The following is a 24,740-nucleotide window of genomic DNA, read 5'->3' on the forward strand; positions in this document are numbered from 1 at the left end:
CTAAGGTCTCTCCTCTCGTTTCTATATGTGACCTGGGTCTCTCCTCTTGTTTCTATATGTGACCTGGGTCTCTCCTCTTGTTTCTAAGGTCTCTCCTCTCGTTTCTATATGTGACCTGGGTCTCTCCTCTTGTTTCTATATGTGACCTGGGTCTCTCCTCTTGTTTCTGGGTCCTTCCTCTTGTTTCTATATGTGACCTGGGTCTCTCCTCTTGTTTCTATATGTGACCTGGGTCCTTCCTCTTGTTTCTATATGTGACCTGGGTCTCTCCTCTTGTTTCTAAGGTCTCTCCTCTTGTTTATATATGTGACCTGGGTCTCTCCTCTTGTTTATGGGTCCTTCCTTTTGTTTCTATATGTGACCTGGGTCTCCTCTTGTTTCTATATGTGACCTGGGTCTCTCCTCTTGTTTCTATATGTGACCTGGGTCTCCTCTTGTTTCTATATGTGACCTGGGTCTCCTCTTGTTTCTATATGTGACCTGGGTCTCCTCTTGTTTCTAGGTGCTCTCTTCTGAGGAGCACAAGCTGGCAGCCAGTAATGACTACAACTTCGACCACCCAGGGGCATTCGACTTCGAGCTGCTGGTGGCCACGCTGAGGAAGCTGAAGCAGGGGAAGAGAGTGAAGATCCCGGTGTACGACTTCACCACCCATAGGAGACAGAAGGACTGGGTGGGTCCTGCGTCACACCGGCAGGGGTGTAAAAAGTACCCAGAAATTATACTTAAGTGAAAGTATGGGTACCGTCTCAAAATCGTACTCAAGTAAAAGAGTATCTGGCTAAAAACACACTTGAGTAAAAGTCAAAACGTTTCTACTTTTAAATGTACTTAAGTACTAAAAAGTAAAAGTAAAAACTTTTTTTCTGACAGTCTATTCTTCTGATAGCAGGTGTTTAATCAAAGATCCCCGCTTTCTAGTCTTGCACAAGGACCAATCAGCATGGGTATGGGCGTGTTAATTTTCCATTGATGGGGATTTGATTGGCTGTTTTTAAATAAAGCGTGGCTGCAGGATTAATAGCGTTAACGTTAGTTCGGCCAGAGAAACAAATATTCTAATTAAAATGGTTGCACCTGCGAGATTTGTACTTTGTACTTTGTAGGTCTGTATTTTAAATGTAAGGAGTGAAAAGTATGTTTTTTTTCTCTGAAATGTAATTGAGTAAAAGTACAAGTATACAAACCTAATAATACTTGAGTATAATAATAATAATAATAATAATAATAATAATAATAATAATAATAATAATAATAATAATAATAATAATAATAATAATAATAATAATAATAAACGTTGTGTAGAGCACCTTTCATATACGAATTGCAGCCCAAAGTGCTTCACAGCAGTAATGTAGACCTAAAATAGACACAGGTATAAAATTAGCATAACATTTGCATAATTATAGACAGGTATAGAATGAGCAGAGAATTGACTAAATAAAAGCAATGCATGAAGTGCAGAATAAAATTTCTCTAGTTTACAGTACAATAACTACATCATAGTCTGGATGTAATGAGTCTTTTATAATATTTTATTTTCAGCTTTTATAGTTTCACAAACACACATCAAGACAAATCACAAACACAAAGAAAATAAAAAATAAATAAAAAGAACACAAACAGTATGTTGCCAGACACTGTAACATCAATGAACAAACATACACCATGTCATATGCTATACACTAAGGACGCAAGGGGCCGATTCTCTGACATATATACACATACATATATATATACATATATATATATACACACATACATAGTAGTGTTGTCGAAAATATCGAAAAATCGACATATCGATTCTGAATACCCAAAACTGTTTCAATACTCATTTCCCGAAATATCGACACCTAATCATTTATAAAAAAAGATAAAAAAAAAAAAAAAGGAAGTTGCATTGTTCACTTCAATACCCGCAATAGTACAGCAGTCCACACACACACATGTGCATTCAGTTAAGTCGGAACATGACTGCAATACAAACAGTTCAGCCCGTCAGGCACATGCAACACAGACCAGTGTTTACATCTGTCTGCCTGAGAAAACACCATGCTCTGCAACAAAAAACGATTGAAGTGAGATGAACAGTTATTTCCAAATGTATGATCTAAAGATAAACAAAGGGTTTCAAAAGTGCCATATCTATCCTCTCCTACAGTACCAGAGAGAAGCTGAGGAGAACCAACCAGCAACAGAAGCAAAACCTATCAAAAATAATTATAATTTAAGATTGAACCTTTTTCCCTGTGGTATCGAAAAAGGTATTGCATCGAAGCTCGAAATTCCACTATCCTGACAACACCAATACATAGTACAGAAAATACACAGGAGGACATTGAGAAGCACTTATGTTCTAGCTAAGCATTCCAAAAAGGGACCCCATATCATTTCAAATTTGTTCAAGGTCTCAGACCTACTGTGACGAATGCTTTCCAGCTGCAGAGAGGAGACCATCTCAGTGAGCCATCTTTTAAAATTTGGAGACGACGTGTCTTTCCATTCCTTCAAGATAATTCTTTTGGCCACAGCCATACCAAACATCAGGGCCTCCTGCTCATTGTAAGGTAATTCTGCAGTGTTAGCTGAACAGCCGAGTAAAGCTAGAAGGCAGTCTGGGGCAATCTCTCTTTTGTACGCCTTGGTATACCAGTCAAAAATGTCTACCCAGTACTTAAATAGCTTGGGACAAAACCAAAACATATGTGAAAGATTACCCTCTGCGGACATGCAACGATCACAGATAGGCGATACAGAGGGATAGATTCTATGCAGTTTGGTTTTAGAGTAATGTAAAGATGTAATGAGTCTAAGTGGCAGAGTGTATTAAAAGGCTAAGGTGAAGAGGTACGTTTTTAGCGTATTTTGAAAATTATGCTTTGGTGCATTCGATTTTCTTTTAGCTGTGGTTGGGAACCTCCAATAAACTCTGAATACTGTTTTTGCCTGGGACACCTTTTTCATTTTAATTCAGTACTATATATATATATATATATATATATATATATATATATATATATATATATATATATATTAGAGGTGGGCATAGATAATTTTTTTTAATCTAGATTAATCTATCTGCAATCCTGGATTTAATCTAGATTAATCTAGATTAAAATGGCTCAAAAAGAAATTAAAAAACCTGCCGAAGGCATTCAAAATATGTGTGTTCTACCCAAATAATGACCAGAAGTAAGTCCTTACTTTTTCTTTCCTCCTTATGTTTCTCAGGCCAGGTGGCCCATTACACCATGAGCCCATCTCCCGTTTCCAAAATGCATTACAGACTGTTTGAAAAAGCTGTTTTGCTATGATAATTGGTAATGAAATATCAAAATAATGTTCAATAAGATGTACTTGTGTTTAATAAGTTGTTTTATTCAGAAGTTAACACAAATAAATAATATTACCAGTACAGTATCTAGCACACTCTCAGGAGCAAAACATAAAGAAGCAGTTGATCAGCCAGTCAGCAGTTGATCAGCCAATGCAAATCAACTGCTCCAGTGGAGTTGCTCAGTGGCCAATGGTGTCAACTGTGGTTGTACTGGGCAGCTCCCAGGTGTGAATGGAACTGTGTGAATGTGAAGCAGGGCGTTCCTGAAAAAGAGCATCTGTGCTCAGCGAACCTACCCTGGGTAGATAAAGGTAAAAAAAAAAAAATATGTAAAAAAAAAAGAAAATTTTTTAAAAAAATTTTATAGATTAATGCGTTAATTATATTATCGCGCGATACTAGTATCGCGTTAACGCAGCACGTTAACGCCGTTAACGGCCCAGCTCTAATATATATATATATATATATATATATATATATATATATATATATATATATATTGTTTTGTTTTCAATAGAAGTTTCATTTTGTTATCTAAAAACTGCTCCACAGAGTTGACATCTACACTAGTACAGCTATTGCAGTCCTTTGAATTACATGTCATCTTCTCTTCTCCTCTCCCTTGTGTAGAAAACCGTGTATGGAGCCAGCGTTGTCATATTCGAAGGAATCATGTCCTTTGCACACAAAGAACTTCTTCAGGTAAAGATGGTGTTTTGTCAGTGAGTGAAACGTCCCGGGCCCTCATTTATCAACGTTGCGTACGCACAGATATTTGCGTAACCCGTGCTTACGATAGTTTCTAAGCAAAGTGTGGGACTTATCAATTTGAACTTGTGCTTGACTTTGTGCGTATATCTACGCACAGCTTGGAGCATGCGTAACTGGTGCCCGGTGGTAGAATATGATTACAACGCGGAAATAAGCTCGTTGTTATTTTGCGCACAGACCGCAGAAACACGGGAACGTTTTGATTATATTTTAAAGGCTTTGCCATTGTTAAACGTAATAAGTGGAACCCCGAAGCTGTAAGCAGAATACAAGTCATATGAACACCCACGATATAGTGTTCTTCCCCCTTCCTATAAGAAAGAATAAAAAACGCATTGCAACGAGAACAGAGGTTATTTGTTGAGTTTATGTACAAAACCCTTGCAATAAATGTGTCTTAAATGAATGAAAAGCATACATGCTCTGGATACAGAGCATATATCATGTGGGTGATATGACTTGTATTCTGCTTACAGAATTCCACGTATTTAGTTTTACAATGTCAAAGCTTTTTAATATAAATCAAAATGTTCCCGTATTTCTGCAATCTATGTGCAAAATAATAACGAGTTGAGTTATAACAAAGAACGTATTACATGCTGGGTAGGCTGATAGAGTAAACTATGATATGAATATGAATATGATATGATATAAAGGTATACTGGTCCGTCCGCGAGGAGTCGGATAGCCATTAAATGCCATTTGAGAATATAGGCTATTAATGCAAAGCGACGGCCTATAGCCTATACATATTATTTAATGTTTTCCTAAGCGTAAAGATACAACAGCTAGATTAATGATCAAGTTAGTTTACTGTATGCAGGCTTCGCAGGGCTGTTATTATATATGCGCAAGTTACTGTTGCATAATGTAGGCTATGGCTGCTATTATGTAATTCATATAGGCTACCTAATACCGACAACAAAATAGATTGTATGCCTCTAGTACAAATCATATTATACCCGGTAGCCAATCGAACAAAATGAATAAAGGCATTCATATTCCAGCATGGTTATAATGACACACCAACCAACGCCAAACAGTGGTTAACGAACGGTCTTTATTAGTATTTTGAGCTGTCCAGGAAGAATTGCAGCAATGGTCTTAGGGAGTCTTTGATATCTGACATCACCATGTACAAGTCCGCCTTTTATTTATCCCATAACACGGATTGTGTCTTCTTGGTTCCGTGAACAATCTCGCTCGTGGAGTTTCTCATAGTTCGCTCGGGTTAGTCCATTATTTCACATCCCATGGGGGGTGTTTCATGACCATATATGGATAATTATGCACGAGCATTGACGGTAGAACAAAGAGGTATTTATCAACACAGAGTGTGCGTACGACCCGTGTACGCACGTGTGATGAATCCCGATTTTTCTGTGCGTACACACATTCTAAATTCTGAGCTTAAGAACAAAGATGGAACACTTTCTAAGAATTGTTGATAAATGAGGGCCCAGTGGACTTGTGCGTGATAAATCCTTGACGTGTGAGTGAAAAGTTCTTGACTTGTATGTGGAACTGTGAAGTGTCACAACCAACTAGTGACACTGGTTATTATGACATCCTGTTCTTATTTTAATTATATATGATTATGAGGAATGTGTATATTCTTCCTCCCACTTGTGTAAAAATATATCTGTTTTAAATCTAGGCATATGTTACTGTATGCGTCTAGATGTGATAGGTATGTATATATGTCTGTGTATATCTGTATATATATATATATATAAGCGTATAAGACTATTCATGCAGGAAGTGTATTCACTTCACTTTGTATTCACAAGTGTATACACAGGCCATTCTCTTCCATCTCAAATACTGCAGGGCCTTTTCCTAGAACATGCAGTAGGGAGTTAACCTTAAGAATGTGGCCTTAGAGACAGCTCCTGCCGGCTGCTCTGCACAAGTCAGAATGAAAAACAGCAGGTTGGCACATGTTAACCCTTGCCTGTCCTGCATAGAGTAGACATATAACCAATGATTGGTACAGGTATATATATGTATATACTATATGTACTATATATATATGTACTGTATTATACATGTATGTGTATCTGTATATATCTGTATATGTATGTGTTGGGCTATGTACTGTATATGCTGTGTATGCTATATGTACTATATACTCATGCAAGAAGTGTGAATTGCTTCCATTTCAATACTGTTTGGCCACTAAGGAATGTGAAGACGACCTTGGGCCTCTGCTAGTAACGGATAGGGATTTTCCAGCACAAGGTAGTCGGTTGCTCCAGTTACTGTGACGAATACAGGGGGAGGAGAATTCATCTGTATGTATTGTACGTTGGTTGGCTAGTGAAATGACATCACTGTGACATCACTGTTTTTAGACCAATAGCAATGTGATGCCGGATCGATATAAAAATGACTGCTCCTACTTCGAGAGCTCAGTTTTTCAGATTTTGCTATGAGACAGATTTTTCAGATGTTTGGATTTTTCCATTTGTTACTTTAGAAGACAAGATGCAGGATTTTGCTTTGGCAGGCACAAGCTGTGTTAGGCCTTTGCGATCTTAGAAATGAGATGTTTTGTATTATATAATCTTTTAAACTGTAATGGATATATCCAATACAGTCCTTTTTTGTAATTTAAAATAAAGATGACTTTCTATAATCCATTGAGTTCGATCACTGCTTTCTGCCAGCAATGGGCCACGATGCTGGCCGACGCCCTGATTTCCTAAGGAAGGTGACTATATGTACTGGCAACATGTACTACAGATTGAATCAATAGCTGGTTAATGCTTTTCAGCTAAAAGTTATATATTATATATATATGCTATGTACTGTATAAATACTATACATGGCAATGTTTGTTGTTTGCGGGTTCCGGTATCTCTGTGTCCGACGGACTCTGTCAAGTTTTGTGGGAAATCGGTGTTCGAGTCACTGCAGGACTTGAGGACCGGTACCATGGATCGACGGATCTGACGGATTGACAGGAGGTACTGGGGCGTGCAAACAATGATTACGTGTTAGTACGCTAATGTTACATTATTAACAGTGGTAATACTTATTAAAAGAGTAGTAATACAACCAAGCTTTCAAATGAGCAGTATTACAAGCCCTTTCGTAAAATGATGATAATGATGATGATGATAATAATAATATTATTTTTATTACAGGCGATAATGGTTCTCCTAGACATACATTCGGTTTATTACAAACAAGAAGAGATTAACAACTCTTCATGCTTACATTTCATATCAACTGGATATAACTAGACCAGTGACTTGAAGTAATCTTGACAGAAATAGTAATTGACTCGAGAACTTGGCGAGTTTAGCACCTCGCTGGGGGATATCGAGCGGCCACAGGCTTCTATCTCGAGTAGATGATTGAGATAGATAGAGACTGCCTGTAGCTCTTAACAGGAACTTTGTACCATTTGTCACTAAGATTAATGGTGGACTGAATTATAATGGTATACTCATTTGGTAGCTGAACTTAGCTCTAGTTGTCTAGAATGAGCGCCTGGACAGTGACATCATCGTCTCTCTCTGCATGCAGCTTCTGGACATGAAGATCTTCGTGGACACGGACTCAGACATCCGGCTGGTGCGGCGGCTCCGCAGGGACATCACGGAGCGCGGGCGCGACATTGACGGGGTCCTCAAGCAGTACAACAAGTTTGTGAAGCCCGCCTTTGACCAATACATAGAGCCGACCATGAGGCTGGCGGACATCGTCGTGCCAAGAGGTGAGCGTCCTCAACCCTTTCACTACCAGAATACAAAGGGTTCACGCTTTCACTACCACACTACAAAGGGTTAACCCTTTCACTACCACACTACAAAGGGTTAACCCTTTCACTAACACACTACAAAGGGTTCACGCTTTCACTACCACACTACAAAGGGTTCACGCTTTCACTACCACACTACAAAGGGTTAAGCCTTTCACTACCACACTACATACGTTTTTTATTTTAATTTTTTTTATATATCTTTTTCCCCCCTCCTTTTTTCCGATTTTTCTCCCATCCCACTGTTAGTTGTTATGCCAATTCCCAACCCCCTTCCTGGTTGTTGCGCACTCCCCCCTACTGTTGGTCCGGGAGGCCGGAGACTGTCACATGCTTTCCTCCGACGCATGTGCAGCCAGCCGGCAGGGGGACCCTGATGTAAACAAGACGAAAGTCTTTCTCTGGTCTGCATCCCCTTAACAATTGTATGTATTGAGCTGTACTGTACCCATTCTGCAATCTGTTAATAAACTTTTCAATCAATCAATCAATCAAAGCCAGCCTGCAGGCAGCTCAGATTCTCACCGGGAGAGTGTAACGTGTGGAAGGTCACACTACCTCTCTCCAGATCCTTCCCTCGCTGTGCAGGCGCCCCGACCGAACTGTAGGAGTCGCTGTCTACAACGCCCAGGACCCACCCATCAGCTTTCCCACCCCTAACACTGCCAATTGTGTTAGTATGAACGACCAGCCAAGCTGATAGCAACGCCGAGAGCTGGATTCGAACCCAGCGTCTCCAGCGTTGATGGCGAGCGCCTTGCCCACTACACCACCTAGCCGCCCCACTACATAAGGGTTAACCCTTTCACTACCACACTACAGAAGGTTAACACTTCCACTACCACACTACAGAGGGCTAACCCTTTCACTAACACAATCAATCAATCAATCAATCAATCATCTTTATTAACAGACACAGGGTCCACAGAGTAAAAATAACACACAAACATAATAACAAATTACATCACACTAATAAAAACATATAATAATAATAATAATAATAATAATAATAATAATAATAATAATAATAACTTTATTTGTATAGCACTTTTCATACAGAGGTTGCAGTTCAAAGTGCTTCACAACAGCAAAAAATACAGGCATAAGCGAGCATAAAAAGATAGACAGGTAGAATCACAGTGTTTCATATAAACCAATAGCAGCTCTACAACAGGGCACTGTACCAATATTTCCAGATACAGGACTGGAGCTGGATGTCACTGAGACTCAGTTGAGTCAGCAACAGGATGATCCTGTTCTGAGACACATTCAGACGACATGATACATTTGTACACCAGGTGTCTCAGCAGAGCATGGAAGGAGTTAACTCCAGCAGCACAACACATTTAGCTGGCGCTGCAGCACCTAGGCTTCCTCAACACAATCCTCAGGCAATCATTATAAGCAACCTGGAGCTTACCGGTATATATATATTTTTATGATCTCTTTTTGTACTGTATATTTGTATATCTTGTATGTCATAAATGTCAGGATGAAACAGTACTGTATATCTGTATGTAATGTATGTCATAAATGTCTTGATGAATTGAAAATGGGGGACCCTGATGTAAACAAGACGAAAGTCTTTCTCTGGTCTGCATCCCCTTTAGCTTAACAATTGTGTGTATTGAGCCGTACTGTATTGTACCCATTCTGCAATCTGTTAATTAAGTTTTCAATCAATCAATCAATCAATCAATAAATCAATCAATCAATCAATCAATCAATCAATCAATCAATCAATCAATCAATCAATCAATCAATCAATAAGAGCTAGCCTGCTTAAATTTGACCCACAAGGGCTCAGTATGGAGAGGAGTGCAATAGGCCCTAAACAGGTAAATGTTCACCCCATCAGAGCAGAAATGGAACTTCTTCCTCAGCACGTTCGCTTGAGCATACAGTACTCGCCGCTGTCGGTACATGTCGTCATCATCACTCATTTGATCAGTGATGATGTGTCCCAATTATTTTGAACTACAGCAGACGGCCAGCACCATCCCCCCACAGATAAAAAGAAGGAAAAGAAATATCCTTATCGCTTTAGTCCTGCAAATCAGAATGACACTCTTCTTAGCATTGTATTTCACGTCACACCTTACTCCATAATCGGAACAGATATTGAGCAGCTCTTGAAAACCACTACTACTTGGCGACAGGATGGCCAAATCATCCGCGTACAAGTGATTCACTACCATGTTACCACACGCATAACCTGTTCAGCAATTGCCAAGCTGCAGGCACGTACTTGAGCACCTGCCTTTAAGTGCCCTTAAAAAAAATATATATATATTTGCCGTTACGCATAGACTGCCCTTCCAACTGAAAAATGTCAGGATAGAATCAAAATATTAGGTAAAGAGAGAGAGAGATGCCCCATACAGGGTTTCCGTTGTCCGGTAATTACCGGTTTTTGACCGGCAAAATCTGTTGAAGTCCGACATATTTAAATCTCTCCGGTCATAATGTCCGGTGAAAATAATTCCCTCTAAGCACAATTTGATGTATTAAAATAGTTACATTTGTTTCATTGTTGCTTCACCAAGCAGGTCTAATAATGGCAACGATGTGTGTTCTATTGATATGTGTGTAGTGTTCTGATAACGACTATTGGTGAAGCGATGTCGAGATTCATTTGGTTTGGCAGCGGGAGCTAGATTTGCGAGAAGCATGCAACTGCAGAGCCGCAGAGCTGACAGTTGTGCGCTCACAGTGCAATACTCCAATTCAGCCATTGGCAATTCAGCTGTTGGGTGGGTGGCGCTGCTGAGCGGTCCCCAGACCGGACCTGAGAGCGCCGCTGGCTCTGCGGCTCTGCAGTTGCATACTATTGGTATGTGCTTCGTTGGGACTGGGAGGCGGAGATATAATAGTCATCACGCAACGTTTATATTTCACGATAATGTTGCCGTCTCTCTCTGCCAAATTTCTCAGTTATTCGCTTGATATAATTAATACAAATGTCCAATATAACGGAATTCGTTAGCTCATAAAAATGTGATTATAACACACTGCTGTTTATTAATGTCGGGCCGACTGCCCACAGACACCTATTTGATTTAAAGTCAGCAGCAGCACGGAGTCTCGGGACTTATTTTATTTGGAATATAATGACTGTATACGCAAAAGTAGCCTAGTTTTAAGTTAAAATATTATAAATCTACATGCCTTAAGGATGTCATTCTTTATATAGCCTGCCTATCAATTGTTTTTAAGCTCAATAAACTCTGACCGGAATTTCTTCCATTTGACCGGCAGATTGAAATCTTGCAGGACACGGAGACCGGCACCAATATTTTCTAACGGAAACCCTGGCCCCATATTCCATTGCAGTTTGCACGGCCTCCTCAGCGTGCCTCTCCGCGGACCTATATATTTTATGCATAGCGTGGGTGGTGATGATGATGATGATGATGATGGAAACCGCTGTGGCCCATACAGTTGAATGCTGGTATTACACTCACTGAGGGACACGAAGAAGTCAAGTCCGACGGGATTTGGGAATCTCACATACAAATCGGGATTGGAATAAAAAATGCATTTATATTAAACAATACAGAATATACAGCACTTCTTGGGGTCTGTAGGGTAAGCACTTATTCCCTCCCCCCTGAACATTTATGGAGATGTATGGGCCTTTTAAGTCAGTGATAAAAGTGTCTTTCAAGGATAAGTGAGATCCTGCACTGATTATTATAGTTCAATATTCAATATTTTATCACCAAAACCCCCCAAAAAGCATAAAAAGGGGCCCCCCCCGCCCGAAAAGGGCCCTTAAAAATCGGGCTTGCACGCTACGCGCGCTTGGTTAAAAAACACACGCACAGGTATAGTGCCCTTTTCAGCCTTTGAGCACCTGCCCCTCTAAAGTCCTGTGCACGTCCCTGCCAAGCTGTACAGAAAGTTCATATTAAACATATATGAGTGCAGGGGAGAGTAACCCCCCCCTGCCGGACGCCATGCCCAACACCAAGAGCAGCAGAGACAGTATCACCCCATCTGACCTCTGACCTGCATGGTCTGGTTCACATACCAGAAGGCCAGGATTCTAATAATATTACCAGGCGGCACGCCCCTCTCCCTCAGCTTTAAAAACTGTTTTATGGTGGTTAACTCTGTCGAATGCCTTAGAGGCATCAATAAAACCCACTAACTATTCTTACCCTTATACATATTAATAACTTCTTTCAAAGCATAGATACAAAGGTCAGTGCCATGCTTGGCTTTGGACCCAAACTTAGTCAGAAGTGACTAAGAAATGACTTAAAAACGATCTAATAAAATGATCTCTAAAACGTTAGAAAGTACACTGGCCAGCACACTGTTAGTTGCCAAACTCCCCACCTTTCCTGCCTTGTCCTTGATAACTGGCACCACAGTGACTGGTGGCAGGGAGTCCAGCAGCAGCCCACACACTAGAAAGGGTTAACCCTTTCACTGCCACACTACAGAAGGCTAACCCTTTCACTGCCACACTACAGAAGGCTAACCCTTTCACTACCACACTACAGAAGGCTAACCCTTTCACTGCCACACTACAGAAGGCTAACCCTTTCACTGCCACACTACAGAAGGCTAACCCTTTCACTGCCACACTACAGAAGGTTAACCCTTTCACTGCCACACTACAGAAGGCTAACCCTTTCACTGCCACACTACAGAAGGCTAACCCTTTCACTGCCACACTACAGAAGGTTAACCCTTTCACTGCCACACTACAGAAGGCTAACCCTTTCACTGCCACACTACAGAAGGCTAACCCTTTCACTACCACACTACAGAAGGCTAACCCTTTCACTACCACACTACAGAAAGCTAACCCTTTCACTACCACACTACAGAAGGCTAACCCTTTCACTACCACACTACAGAAGGTTAACCCTTTCACTACCACACTACAGAAGGCTAACCCTTTCACTACCACACTACAGAAGGTTAACCCTTTCACTACCACACTACAGAAGGCTAACCCTTTCACTACCACACTACAGAAAGCTAACCCTTTCACTACCACACTACAGAAGGCTAACCCTTTCACTACCACACTACAGAAGGCTAACCCTTTCACTACCACTACATAAGGTTAACCCTTTCACTACCACACTACAGACGGTTAACCCTTTCACTACCACACTAGAGAAGGCTAACCCTTTCACTACCACACTACAAAGGGTTAACCTTTCACTACCACATTACAGAAGTTAACCCTTTGACTACAGATTCAGATTCAGAGTTTTATTTGCCACATGGAATCAATACAATCAGAGTTTCTTCATTACACAATCATAAATATCATACCATGGACAAAAGGAGCAGGAAGAAGAATAAATCTTATAGTTACCTGCCCCTTATTCCTAAACTAAACAAGTAATTACTTGATGGTCGGTGTACAACCTAATTTACACAAAATAATAATTTATACCATATACAAGAAACAAACAATCCACAGTTTAAACAAGAAAAAATTTAATAATAATAATAATAATAAAGAATAAAAGAAAGAAAAAAAGAAAAAATCTCACTATTCAGATCACATTTGACTTTCATACTGACTACATTTTTTTTTTATAATTCTTTTTGAATTGACAAACACTATTACATCCCAGCTCGCTATGGAGAGAATTCCACAACTTTACACTGTTTAAGTGTGGTATGTGCAAACTGATGTTTAAAATTGTATTTTCTCCTACTAAACTCACTTTCTAAATGAAAAAGATTTTGTAGTTTTTCTGGCAGTGTATTATTTCTTGCCCTAAACATAATTAATATTGTTTGAAACTTAACCATGTCTTCAAGTTTAATTATTCTAGATTTAATAAATAATGTGTTTGTGTGTTCTCGATAATTCACTTTATGTGTGATTCTTACAGCCCTCTTCTGTAGTATATATAATGGTTTTATATTGGTCCCATAAGTATTCCCCCATACTTCAACACAATAACTGAGATAATGTGAGATGAGTGAACAGTAGAGTGTTCTCATTGCCTCATACTCTAACACATCCTTTACTTTATTCATAACAAAAATACTCTTGGACATCTTTTTTTTAACGTGTGCTATGTGAGATTTCCATGTTAATTTATCATCCATAATCACACCAAGAAAACGAAATTCATTAACTCTCTCTATATCAACTCCATCTATGGTCAGTACTATATTTTCATCTAGTTTTCGATTGCCAAAAATCATAAATTTAGTTTTTTTCAGATTCAGTGATAGTTTATTTACATCAAACCATTTCTTTAGCTTTGTCATTTCATACACAATATATTCAGCTAGTTCCTTTAAATTATTTCCAGAGCAAAAAAAATTGGTATCATCAGCAAACAAGACAAACTGTAATAGTTTTTGAAACATCACAAATATTACCTGTTCCACCCCAGGTGAAAATCTGCATAAAATGTATACCTAGGTAAATGGAATATTGCTTCACTTCTACAAGGGCTATTTGCATATTCTTGGTATCTAGGAACATCTATGGACCTCAATGAATGTATTCTCAGTGTCAGAAATATTGTGTCTATTACTAGGCTTGCTTAAATTGTGATGAAACAAAGGAAAATATGAATTATGATTTTTCTTTTCATCTTTGACAGTGAATAAAACCATGATAATAATGACCAAACTTAAAGAACTGCCACTGAGCTCATTCAGTACCCTCTTGAGATCATGTGTACACAAGATCTAAGGAAATTAATAAAGGGAAGATGATCAAACTGAAGGTTCTGTATATACAGTACTGAATTCTCCCATCCGGACCAATGCAATTTGAAATATTATTATAGAATATAGAATATATGCTTATACATTACCTTATTATAGCCAATTCGCACATTTATATATATATACATATAGTATCTTTCAAATGGCCGAGTTCAATTTGGATATAGTATCACCAGGCTTGCATAATAATAACAGATACTGATATTTACTGTAATCGACTGTACTATTTTATTTCCCCCACAGTATAACCATTTTGTAACTAATTTCAGATCTAATTCTTCCTACATGATAACAATAGTGTGGAGAAACTGACTGTGTTTCAATATTTGTCAAAAACATTACCTTTTGTAGCTTATTATCGCGAATCATAACAATTATTGATATGATTCATTCAGAACGCTGAACTTTGAACCACCATAGTGGACCACAGGAAGTGTAGAACGGAGAAATTCCAACGCTGAACGATAGCTACGAATCCCCTCTACAAAATGGCCGCAAAAAGATTCCAATTCCCATGGTTCAACATTTCCATTTCCGGTTCCGGGTCAAAAAACGATTGCAAATAGAAAACTTAAAACGATATAAGTACACTTTTAACCTATTGCTAAACTATTGCCAACCTAACGTTTTACATTCTACATGTAACATAGTAGTGATATTAATACTTGAAAACGTTTGATTTTAAAAACGCTAATTTATTGCATCACTCGTAAAAATATTAATATATGATAATAATGTCAAAAGGGGTCGGTACCGACCCCGTGGGGGGGAACAGGTTAATAAAAGAAAGAGTTTGGGCCCCAAAACCGAACCTTGCGGTACCCCACATTAAATGTTCATGAGCTCAGATTTGACATCTACCACACTAGAGAAGGCTAACCCTTTCACTAACACACTACAAAGAGTTAACCTTTCACTACCACACTACATAAGGGTTAACCCTTTCACTACCACACTACAGAAGGTTAACCTTTCACTACAGAAAGTTAACCCTTTCACTACTGCACTACAAAGGGTTAACGCTTCCACTACCACAATACAGAAGGCTAACCCTTTCACTACCACACTACAGAAGGTTAACCCTTTCATTATTTTTATTTTTTATTTAACCTTTATTTAACCAGGAAGTCCCATTGAGATCACACAAGAACATAATAAAAGTGCATGTATACAATATACAATACATCACATGTAAACACAAAAACACAAAACAGAATAGTCTACATAATAGTAAAAGTGTACGACAGTATAATACAGGGTAATACAGTAATTTTGTTTTAAAGTGTAAACAATGCAAAAAAATAAATAAAATTGGTATTGATCCCCTTGGGGTAATTTGGGCATCATAGCAGCATGGGAGAGGGGAGGTACAGGTATGTGCAGGATAACAGTAGAAAGACATAGGCAATTAAATTCTATCTGAATATAAAAATATGAGTAAGATAAACAGTGTAAACAAAGTTCAGTTGAGGGTGGGTTATATTGTATGTTACAGTATCTACCACTCCGTGTCTCAACCCTCCAGGAGGTGGCAATAAGGTGGCCATGGATCTGATCGTCCAGCATGTTCACAGTCAGATGGAAGAGGTGAGATGGTTAATCAGAGAATGGCGCCACCATGTGGTGGGAAGCTATATCAATGAGTTATACTGTAATGTGAGGAGGAGATATTATTATGGGTGTTATGCTGTTTCCTCCCCGACTGTCTCTTGCTGAATGTTTATATCCATGTGGTGCTGAGCAGAAAACCTTGTTTTTCCTGTTTTCTAACCCCTGTTAAAGGTGCTGTAAGCAGTATTTTTGTTGTTAAAATAAGTGGTCTACATGTTAAAATAATATCTCTACATTCTGACAGCCATCACTGATATAGAGTGTCTGGTCAGTAGCATGGGTCTCCCAGTCCCTTCGCTCTGCAGTAAAAGCTAAATAAATTTCCTGGTATCCTGTTTCTACTTTATCCAATCAGGTGAGAGAACTCCACACTGACAAAATGGTCTGACAAAAATCTGAAATAAACAAGATTTCTTGAAATAAGTTTAAAAAAAAAATATATATATATATATATAATATATATATATATATATATATATATATATATATATATATATATATATATATATATATATATATATATATATATATATATATATATATGTATCTATGGTTCTCTCTCCTGATTGGATAAAGTAGGAACGGGATACAAGAAAATTTATTTTCTGTTTACTGCAGAGCAGGAGGGACTGGGAGACCCATGTTACTAACTAACACACAGTTATTTAAAATCTGAATCTGAATCTGAGAGTTATTTAACACTTATTTTAACAAAATAAATACCACTTACAGCACATTTAAACATGTTTGGTTATTTAGTCGTTTATCTCACTGTCTGTAATGTCATCTCTTCCACTCACTCTTCTTCTTCTGTCACCGTCTTCGTTCTGTGCAGCGTGAGCTCAGTGTCAGGTACGCCCATATATGGCCTTCACCCTCCCAAGTCCAATGTTAGTCTACTTGCTGCATCTGGAGGCTTCATAGGGCTGTGTCAGCGCTGTTATGCCGTTATATAACATGGTGTGGTAGTGGTTTAGGAGCTAAGTATTACTGCTGAGGGGGGGTGGGTGTGTACGCAATGTCGTTTGTTTATACTATATATCTGCAAATACCATCAACTACACTAATAATGGCTGGGTAAAATAGACTTTCCAGCTTCAAATCGATCTTCAAATTGGTATTGTAACTTGAAACATCCCTAACCGAATCTATTATCAAATTGAATTGGAAATTGAATCGAATCGGTGCCTTGGAATTCTCACCCTCGCTCTCTCTCTCTCTCTCGATCCCAGGGCGGTCCTGGCGTCCGCCCAGCAGATACAGCCCCTGCCGCAGACCCTCAGCGTGATGGAGAGCACGCCGCAGGTGCGGGCCCTGCACACCATCATCCGGTAGGTCCGGGCTACAACCTTTTCAAGAGAGCTCATATCAGCTATCAGGATCGTACTGCAGGGCATTCTTCTACACATTGTTCACACAGTGCAATGGAATTTCACTTTTAACATAATACTCTATATACTCATCGCCATGATGACCCCCCCCCCCCCCCCTCTCTCTAATGTAGGAATAAGGAGACCAGTCGAGACGAGTTCATCTTCTACTCTAAGAGGCTGATGAGGCTCCTGATAGAGCATGCGCTGACCTTTCTGCCCTCTGAGGTCTGCCATCTTTCCACTGCACATCTTTAGTGAACATTAAGTTAAAATTCAAGTTTTTTTTAATTTGTCACATATAAGGTACATGTACATTACAGTGAAATGCTTGGTTCTGTATGAGCCCCCTGAGAATGTGCTTCATACAGTAAAAAAAGTTAAAAGAATAAAGTCCAAACACAATACAAAATGTACAATATACAAACCAAAGTACAAAATGCAAACAATGAGGTACAAAATGCAGACATTTAAAAATGCAAAATGCTAAAATGAGGTATGGATGTAATCCAAATAATTTTTGTAATAAATAGATAAGAAACGTGGTGTAGTGTTAAAAGTGTTTCAAGTGTCTAACGTGAATGATAAAGGTGAGTGTTTGTTTAAAGTGAGTGTGTGCAATGTGGATGTGTGTGCACTGACTGTTTGAAGATCCAAGATGTATTACACACAGAATTCAAGCTGCTCTACCCTCACATAGGCACTTCAGATCCTTCAATCAGCCCAAGTAGGATGGAAATGTGGTCGCAACCTACACGGGATAGTACAATATAAAAGGGCTGTGCAATACATGATAACCTTGGACTTATGGGACCGTGCCACATCAAAATGAATAACGTCGGTTGGGAGGGAAAGAACGGGTTAATCGTACATTATTTCTCTGATGTCTTGTCTGTATGTCTGTGTTGTAACAATGTAACATGGCTGTTTGTCTTTTTTTGTAACGCAGTATTGTGTGTTCTGATACAAAACACATCTCTGTATCAACAGACGATAAAGAATGATCTTGTCTTAGGTTTGTTTGCGATGTAAGAATCAATTAAAAAAAAAAAAAAATGACTCTTTCCCTCCTCTGTATCTCGTGACAGACATGTACAGTCCAGACCCCGCAGGGCACGGAGTACGAGGGCCGTTGTCACAGTGGGAAAGGGGTAAGTGATCTCCTCGCTCTGCAAGATGTTTTGTAAGATATTCTCTGACGTGTCCTTGGGGTTTTTCTCATTGTCACATACAAAGGTCTAATAATAATATAAATGTACCTGAACTGGGTTGTTTGTGAACCTCCAACCCTTTCAGTGAGTGCCTTTTAGCACAGGAAATAATAAAGCGTTTTCAAAAGTAAATTATATTTATTGTATAAAGGGGAATGAAACCCACGAACACACAAAAACAGGGATAAGGTAAGGGAGAACAAAACAGGGATATACAATTATGACAAACAACACTAGGTAAAGGGGTACACACTAACAAACACAAGCCATCAAGTGCCATAGGACACAACCACACTCACGTGGTACAAAACTGGCAAACCAACCAGTACAACAAAACAACACAAGCAGGCTACTACAAATATACGAGTGTGAACACACAGTCCCAAGGCCAACACAATAATGTTTTATCCACCCGCCCCTTAATGAGTGATTGCCCTCAGCTGTAGTCATCATCGGGTAATAAGCACTCTCTACAGGGAAGGGGCGGGCGGCATCTGAGAAAAGGAAACAAAAAAGGGGAATTATCATCAGGGTACGTAACACTCATCACGTGAAGTTGGGTGACGTCTGGGAGACCTGTTCCTCTGACAGAAATACTGCTATTTGACCGAATCAAGAGCTTTTCATCATTTTCACCTATCAGGTTAAAGGGGCTAAGTGATTTTCTTTTGTTAAAATAAGTGTTAAATAGCTCTACATTCCAACAGCCATCACTGATATAGAGTGTCTCCCAGTCCTCTGCAGTAAACACAAAATAGATGTTCTCACTTTATCCAATCAGGAGAGAGAACCATAGATAATTTTACTTATTTCAAGAAATCTCACCAAGGCAAATTTGCTTACTGCACTGGTAGATACTTGTACTTGTTTCAAGGACACATTCGCTTAAAACTAGTTTTTATTTTTGCAGTGTGGAGTTTTCTCTCCTGATTGAATAAAGTGGGAACGGGATACCCGGACATGTATTTTCTGTTTACTGCAGAGCAGGAGGGACTGGGAGACCCACGTTACTGACCACACACTCTATATCAGTGATGTCTGTCAGAGTGTAGACCTAGTATTTTTAACATGTAGACCACTTACTTTAACAAAGAAAATACTACTTACAGCACCTATTAATAAGCCTATTCCTCACCGTAACCCTAACTCAAGTTCAAGTTTAGTTTTATTTGTCACATATAAGGTGACAAATGTACATTATAGTGAAATGTTTGGTTCTGTATGATCTTCCTGAGATTGTGCTGCATACAGTAAAAAAAGAATGAGTAAAAAGAATGAAGACCAAACACTATAAAAAATATACAATATACAAAACTAAAGTACAAAATGCAAACAAAATGCTAAAAGTAGTCATCTCCCGCCTCGACTACTGCAACGCACTGCTTGCCGGCCTTCTGACCACTGCCACCAAGCCTCTTCAACTCATTCAGAACGCAGGCGCTCACCTGATCTCAAACCTACCGAAGTCAGCCCATGTCACCCCACTTCTTAGGGACCTGCAAGGCCTTCGACCTGACATATCGTGCGGCGAAGGGAACAGCTCCCGCCTACCTCCGGTCAATGGTCTCTAACTACACACCCTCAAGACCCCTACGCTCTGCATCTTCTGGCCGCCTCAGACCTACTCCTATCCGAGCTCCGGGAGGGTCATCAAAGAGAAGCCGCCTATTCTCAGTCCTTGCCCCACAATGGTGGAACGAACTTCCCACCACAGTTAGGACAGCCGGAACCCGTCCAATATTTCGCCGTCGACACACTTCAACCAATATCTGAAATGAGAGGAAAAAAAATATCTCACCCTAATTAACCTTACTATCATGCACTTGTCCTAATATACTAACCTACACTGTAGCACTCAACACTTTGATGAACATTGTTACTCAGCTGATTTGAGTTGTGCCCTTCCTGATGACTTGTCGTACAGAACTTGTAAGTCGCTTTGGATAAAAGCGTCAGCTAAATGACTAAATGTAAATGTAAAAAGGAGGTACTGCTACAGTACTGTCACTGCTACCTTCAAAGTGTCCTTCCTTCCAAGCAGACGTGCCGTGTCTCCACAGATCACAGGCGTGTCCATCCTGCGGGCGGGAGAGACCATGGAGCCGGCCCTCAGGGCCGTGTGTAAGGACGTCCGCATCGGCAAGATCCTGATCCAGACCAACCTGGACTCAGGAGAACCAGAGGTGGGTATGATGACTGTGAAGACCTGTGTGTTTACTTTGATTCATTTAATTTCATCTTATCTTATATTATCTTATCTTTTCTTATTTTATTTTATTTTATTTTACGTGATCTTTATTTTTCTCGAACAGTACAAACATACAAATCACAATAAAGATTAAATGTAAACATCCATAGATAAAGAAACAAGGAGGCGTTGGAGAAGGAAGCACAGCATACCTAGTCCTGCTCATTTATTACAATATCATAACATTTCAAATAAAACCTTACCTAAGAGAGAGAAGAAATTATAAATAAAATAATGTTAAAAAAAAAAAACAAGACAACCATTCTTTTTTGTTTAGAAGAAATCAAAACATTCCCTGCCTGAGAGCAACTATCTATATTGTTATTACAGTCTTTTAGAACTTATATGATAGTATTGCCTGAGACCTGAGATAATGCCATTGACCGTCTTTAGAATCACGTTAAAACAACAAAGAATAAAAACAACAACTGCAACATCAACAACAACAACAACAACAACAACAAAAACAACATTTTAATTCTTAATTCCCCTTTATTTTATCCTTCCACATGGTGTGTGTCTCCTTGGTAACTAGATGATGTGGTATCCATGGTAACCCTGTCTCCTCCTCTCTTGGCCTCTCCAGCTGCATTACCTGCGTCTGCCCAAAGACATCAGCGAGGACCACGTCATTCTCATGGACAGCACCGTCTCTACGGGGGCCGCGGCCATGATGGCAGTCCGGGTCCTGCTGGTGGGTAGAGAGATGGTGGACATCCTCATCGCCTCACTAGAGTTCATGTATAAAAAGAGGATGGGTCACACAGCTCCAGTGGTGGAAATTAACTAAGTATTTTTACTTAAAGGAACACTCCGCGTCCACCTCTTGTTTGATGTGGTCGTTTAAATAGAGAAGGCATGTGTCAGTGGAGTGGGATGTTCTGAAGCCAGATTGGAATTCGTAGATTAGATTTTTTTCCGCAAGATATTTTTCGACCTGTTCGTATACAATTTTTTCCATGACTTTCGAGATGGAGGTAAGGATAGAAACAGGGCGGTAGTTGCCTGGGTCTAATTTACTGCCTTTTTTGTGCAGGGGTGTTACTCTCGCAATTTTGAAGTCCTTGGGGACGTGTCCCTGTTTTATGGAGAGGTTTATTATGTGTGTGATGACTGGGGTGATGGCGGCTGCTGAGTCTCTGAGGAATTTGGAGGGGATGTTGTCATGGCCAGTGGCCTTGTTAGGTTGGAGGGCGCTCAGTTTTTTGAGTACCTCATCTGTTGTTACCATTTCCAGTTTGAAGTCGTCTTTGTGGACCCCTAGGTTCTTGTAGTATGCTACTATGTGTTCTACCCCATAATGCCCTGAGTGGGAGGGTAGTTTGTTTACCAGTGTTGTGGCTATGTTTGTGAAGAAACTATTTAAGTAATTGGCTACATCCAGCTTGTCTGGATGCAGTAGGAGTAGGAAGACATTGGGAACTAGGCTAATGGAGGAACCTACTTCCAGTGACTGATGCTAAGCTAGGCTAACGGTGCGCGTACATACTTTTTCTGGTATCCCGTTCCCACTTTATCCAATCAGGAGAGAGAACACTGCAAAAATGGTCTGACAAAAATAAGAAATGAAAACTAGTTTTGAGCAAATGTGTCCTTGAAACAAGTAAAATAATCTACCAGTGCAGTAAGCAAATTTGGCTTGGCAAGATTTCTTGAAATATCTAGGGTTCTCTCTCCTGATTGGATAAAGTGGGAACGGGATACTGGAACATGTATTTTGTGTTTACTGCAGAGTGAAGGGACTGGGAGACCCATGTTACTGACCAAACACTTTATATCACTAATGGCTGTTGGAATGTAGAGCTATAACACTTAACTTTAACAAAAAGAAACACTTACACTTTAACGTGTCTATGCTCTCTGAGGACATTAAAGTTTTCTACATCTAAGTTTAAGTAAGTAAGTAATTACTCTGCCGATGGTTGAAATGCTATTTTCTATGCCATTTTGAACAATGCACCTCACACACATGCCCCACTGAAGAAACACTGTTTGTTCTGCTCTGCCCTGCACCCCCCCCCCCCCGAGCTGAATTTGACTTGTGTGACTTATAACGACACCTCACAGTGTCGACACACCCTTCCTAACTGACTTTTGTGGAAACAAAACTCTCCAGGCCTTTCCACAACAGCCAGATTTGTTTTTCGACCTTACCCAAATTGGATTAGCAGAACTAATTGAACTACCGGTTAACAACCTTTGTGTTGGTCTGTCTGTGATTTAGCTGATCTGTACCATGTGACCTTTACCCTCCACTTGAGTTGTTTATATGTATGCTCCTCCCAGTCACATGTGATTCAACCGCTATGAAACCCCTTAGCAATTGTATGTATTGAGCTGTACTGTACTGTACCCATTCTGCAATCGGTTAATAAAGTTTTCAATCAATCAATCATATAGATTTATTCGTATGCTATTTGTTTTGTTATTCTTATTTGTGACTTGTTCTGTCTAAATGTTTAATGTGAGCGATTTGTAGTGTTAAATTTCCCTCGGGATAATAAAAGTATTTCTATTCTATTCTATTCTGTCACATGACACTACTAAGTCTACTATTACATTCATGCTCTGATGAAGGCTGACTAGGCTGAAACGTTAGCATGTTTTGTTTGATTGCCAAAATAAATTGGTGAAACTGAGGCACCATCCTTTTCCTCAAAGTTGATAAGTGCTGATTGATTGATTGATTGATTGATTGATTGATTGAAAACTTTATTAACAGATTGCAGAATGGGTACAATACAGTATGGCTCAATACTACCCTAATGCTACCGTACTTCTTTGCTTGTTGTTTTTTTGAAGAATATGTTTTTGGTTCAGCACCACGGTAAAGCTTCTTTCTGGGAAGGCACATCCCAAGTCCTCCACTACAGCCAGATTTGTGAATGTGTTATTGATGCATTTGTTCAGAATCCGAATCCGAATCAGAAAGGTCTTTATTGCCAAGTAAGTTTGCACATACAAGGAATTTGCTTTTGTCGTTTGGCGCATCAGCATTAACAGACAGACAATTGTAAAATAAAATGGAATATATAAACAAAATTTTTATAAAAGTACAATAGAATAGAATTATAAAATAAAATAGAACGGGCTGTACAATTGTGCACGATGTAGACTAGTATATATACTAAATTGTGTTTGTTCAATGATTTCATTTCCCCTACGTTTTCCCGGGTTCGGGTTAGGTCAAGACTGTCACTGCTTAGAAATTGCCCGGTGAAGCGACAGGGAGAGTGACATGACCTCGTTCAACCCTTTCCTCATTGTTTGGCAATTGGGGGGGTTTCAATTATTACCGAACTAACATTGATGGTTATTTGCGGTGATAAATGATGTCTGTGCAGGACCACGAGGTGCAGGAGGATCGTATCGCACTGGTGTCGCTCCTGATGGCAGAGCTCGGGGTGCACTCTGTGGCCTACGCCTTCCCCCAGGTCAAGATCATCACCACCGCCGTGGACAAGAGCTTAGATGACCTTCTACACGTAATTCCCGGCATCGGTAAGTCTTTCACCTGCTACGATTACTGTAACCGTGCTGTGCTACTCATTACCTCAATAATGCGACTGAACGTGGCCCCGAATGCATCGGTAAACCAATTTAAATACTCTTAAAGGTCCCCTATCTTATAAATAGCATTTTCCAGTGGTTTGCATTGTTTTCTAGCAATGTGGGGTTGTACCAACGCTGACTAGATGTG

General features: G+C 39.5%; 1 protein-coding gene across 1 annotated transcript in view; it reads left to right on the forward strand.

Annotated features, from left to right (window-relative positions):
- LOC311244592 (uridine-cytidine kinase-like 1) overlaps positions 1–24,740 on the forward strand; it is a 50,150-nt gene that overhangs the window by 24,196 nt on the left and 1,214 nt on the right. The window contains exons 4-14 of the mRNA XM_084334184.1: positions 503–673; positions 3,968–4,039; positions 7,643–7,832; positions 16,126–16,187; positions 17,047–17,063; positions 17,444–17,542; positions 17,716–17,809; positions 18,670–18,732; positions 20,853–20,975; positions 21,627–21,734; positions 24,385–24,541. Of these exons, the coding sequence (XP_084190310.1) occupies positions 503–673; positions 3,968–4,039; positions 7,643–7,832; positions 16,126–16,187; positions 17,047–17,063; positions 17,444–17,542; positions 17,716–17,809; positions 18,670–18,732; positions 20,853–20,975; positions 21,627–21,734; positions 24,385–24,541 (1,156 nt within the window). The remainder of the gene's footprint in view (positions 1–502; positions 674–3,967; positions 4,040–7,642; positions 7,833–16,125; positions 16,188–17,046; positions 17,064–17,443; positions 17,543–17,715; positions 17,810–18,669; positions 18,733–20,852; positions 20,976–21,626; positions 21,735–24,384; positions 24,542–24,740) is intronic.

The sequence above is a fragment of the Notolepis coatsorum genome (assembly GCF_963971535.1).
Source record: "Notolepis coatsorum genome assembly, chromosome: 17".
NCBI lineage: Eukaryota > Metazoa > Chordata > Actinopteri > Aulopiformes > Paralepididae > Notolepis > Notolepis coatsorum.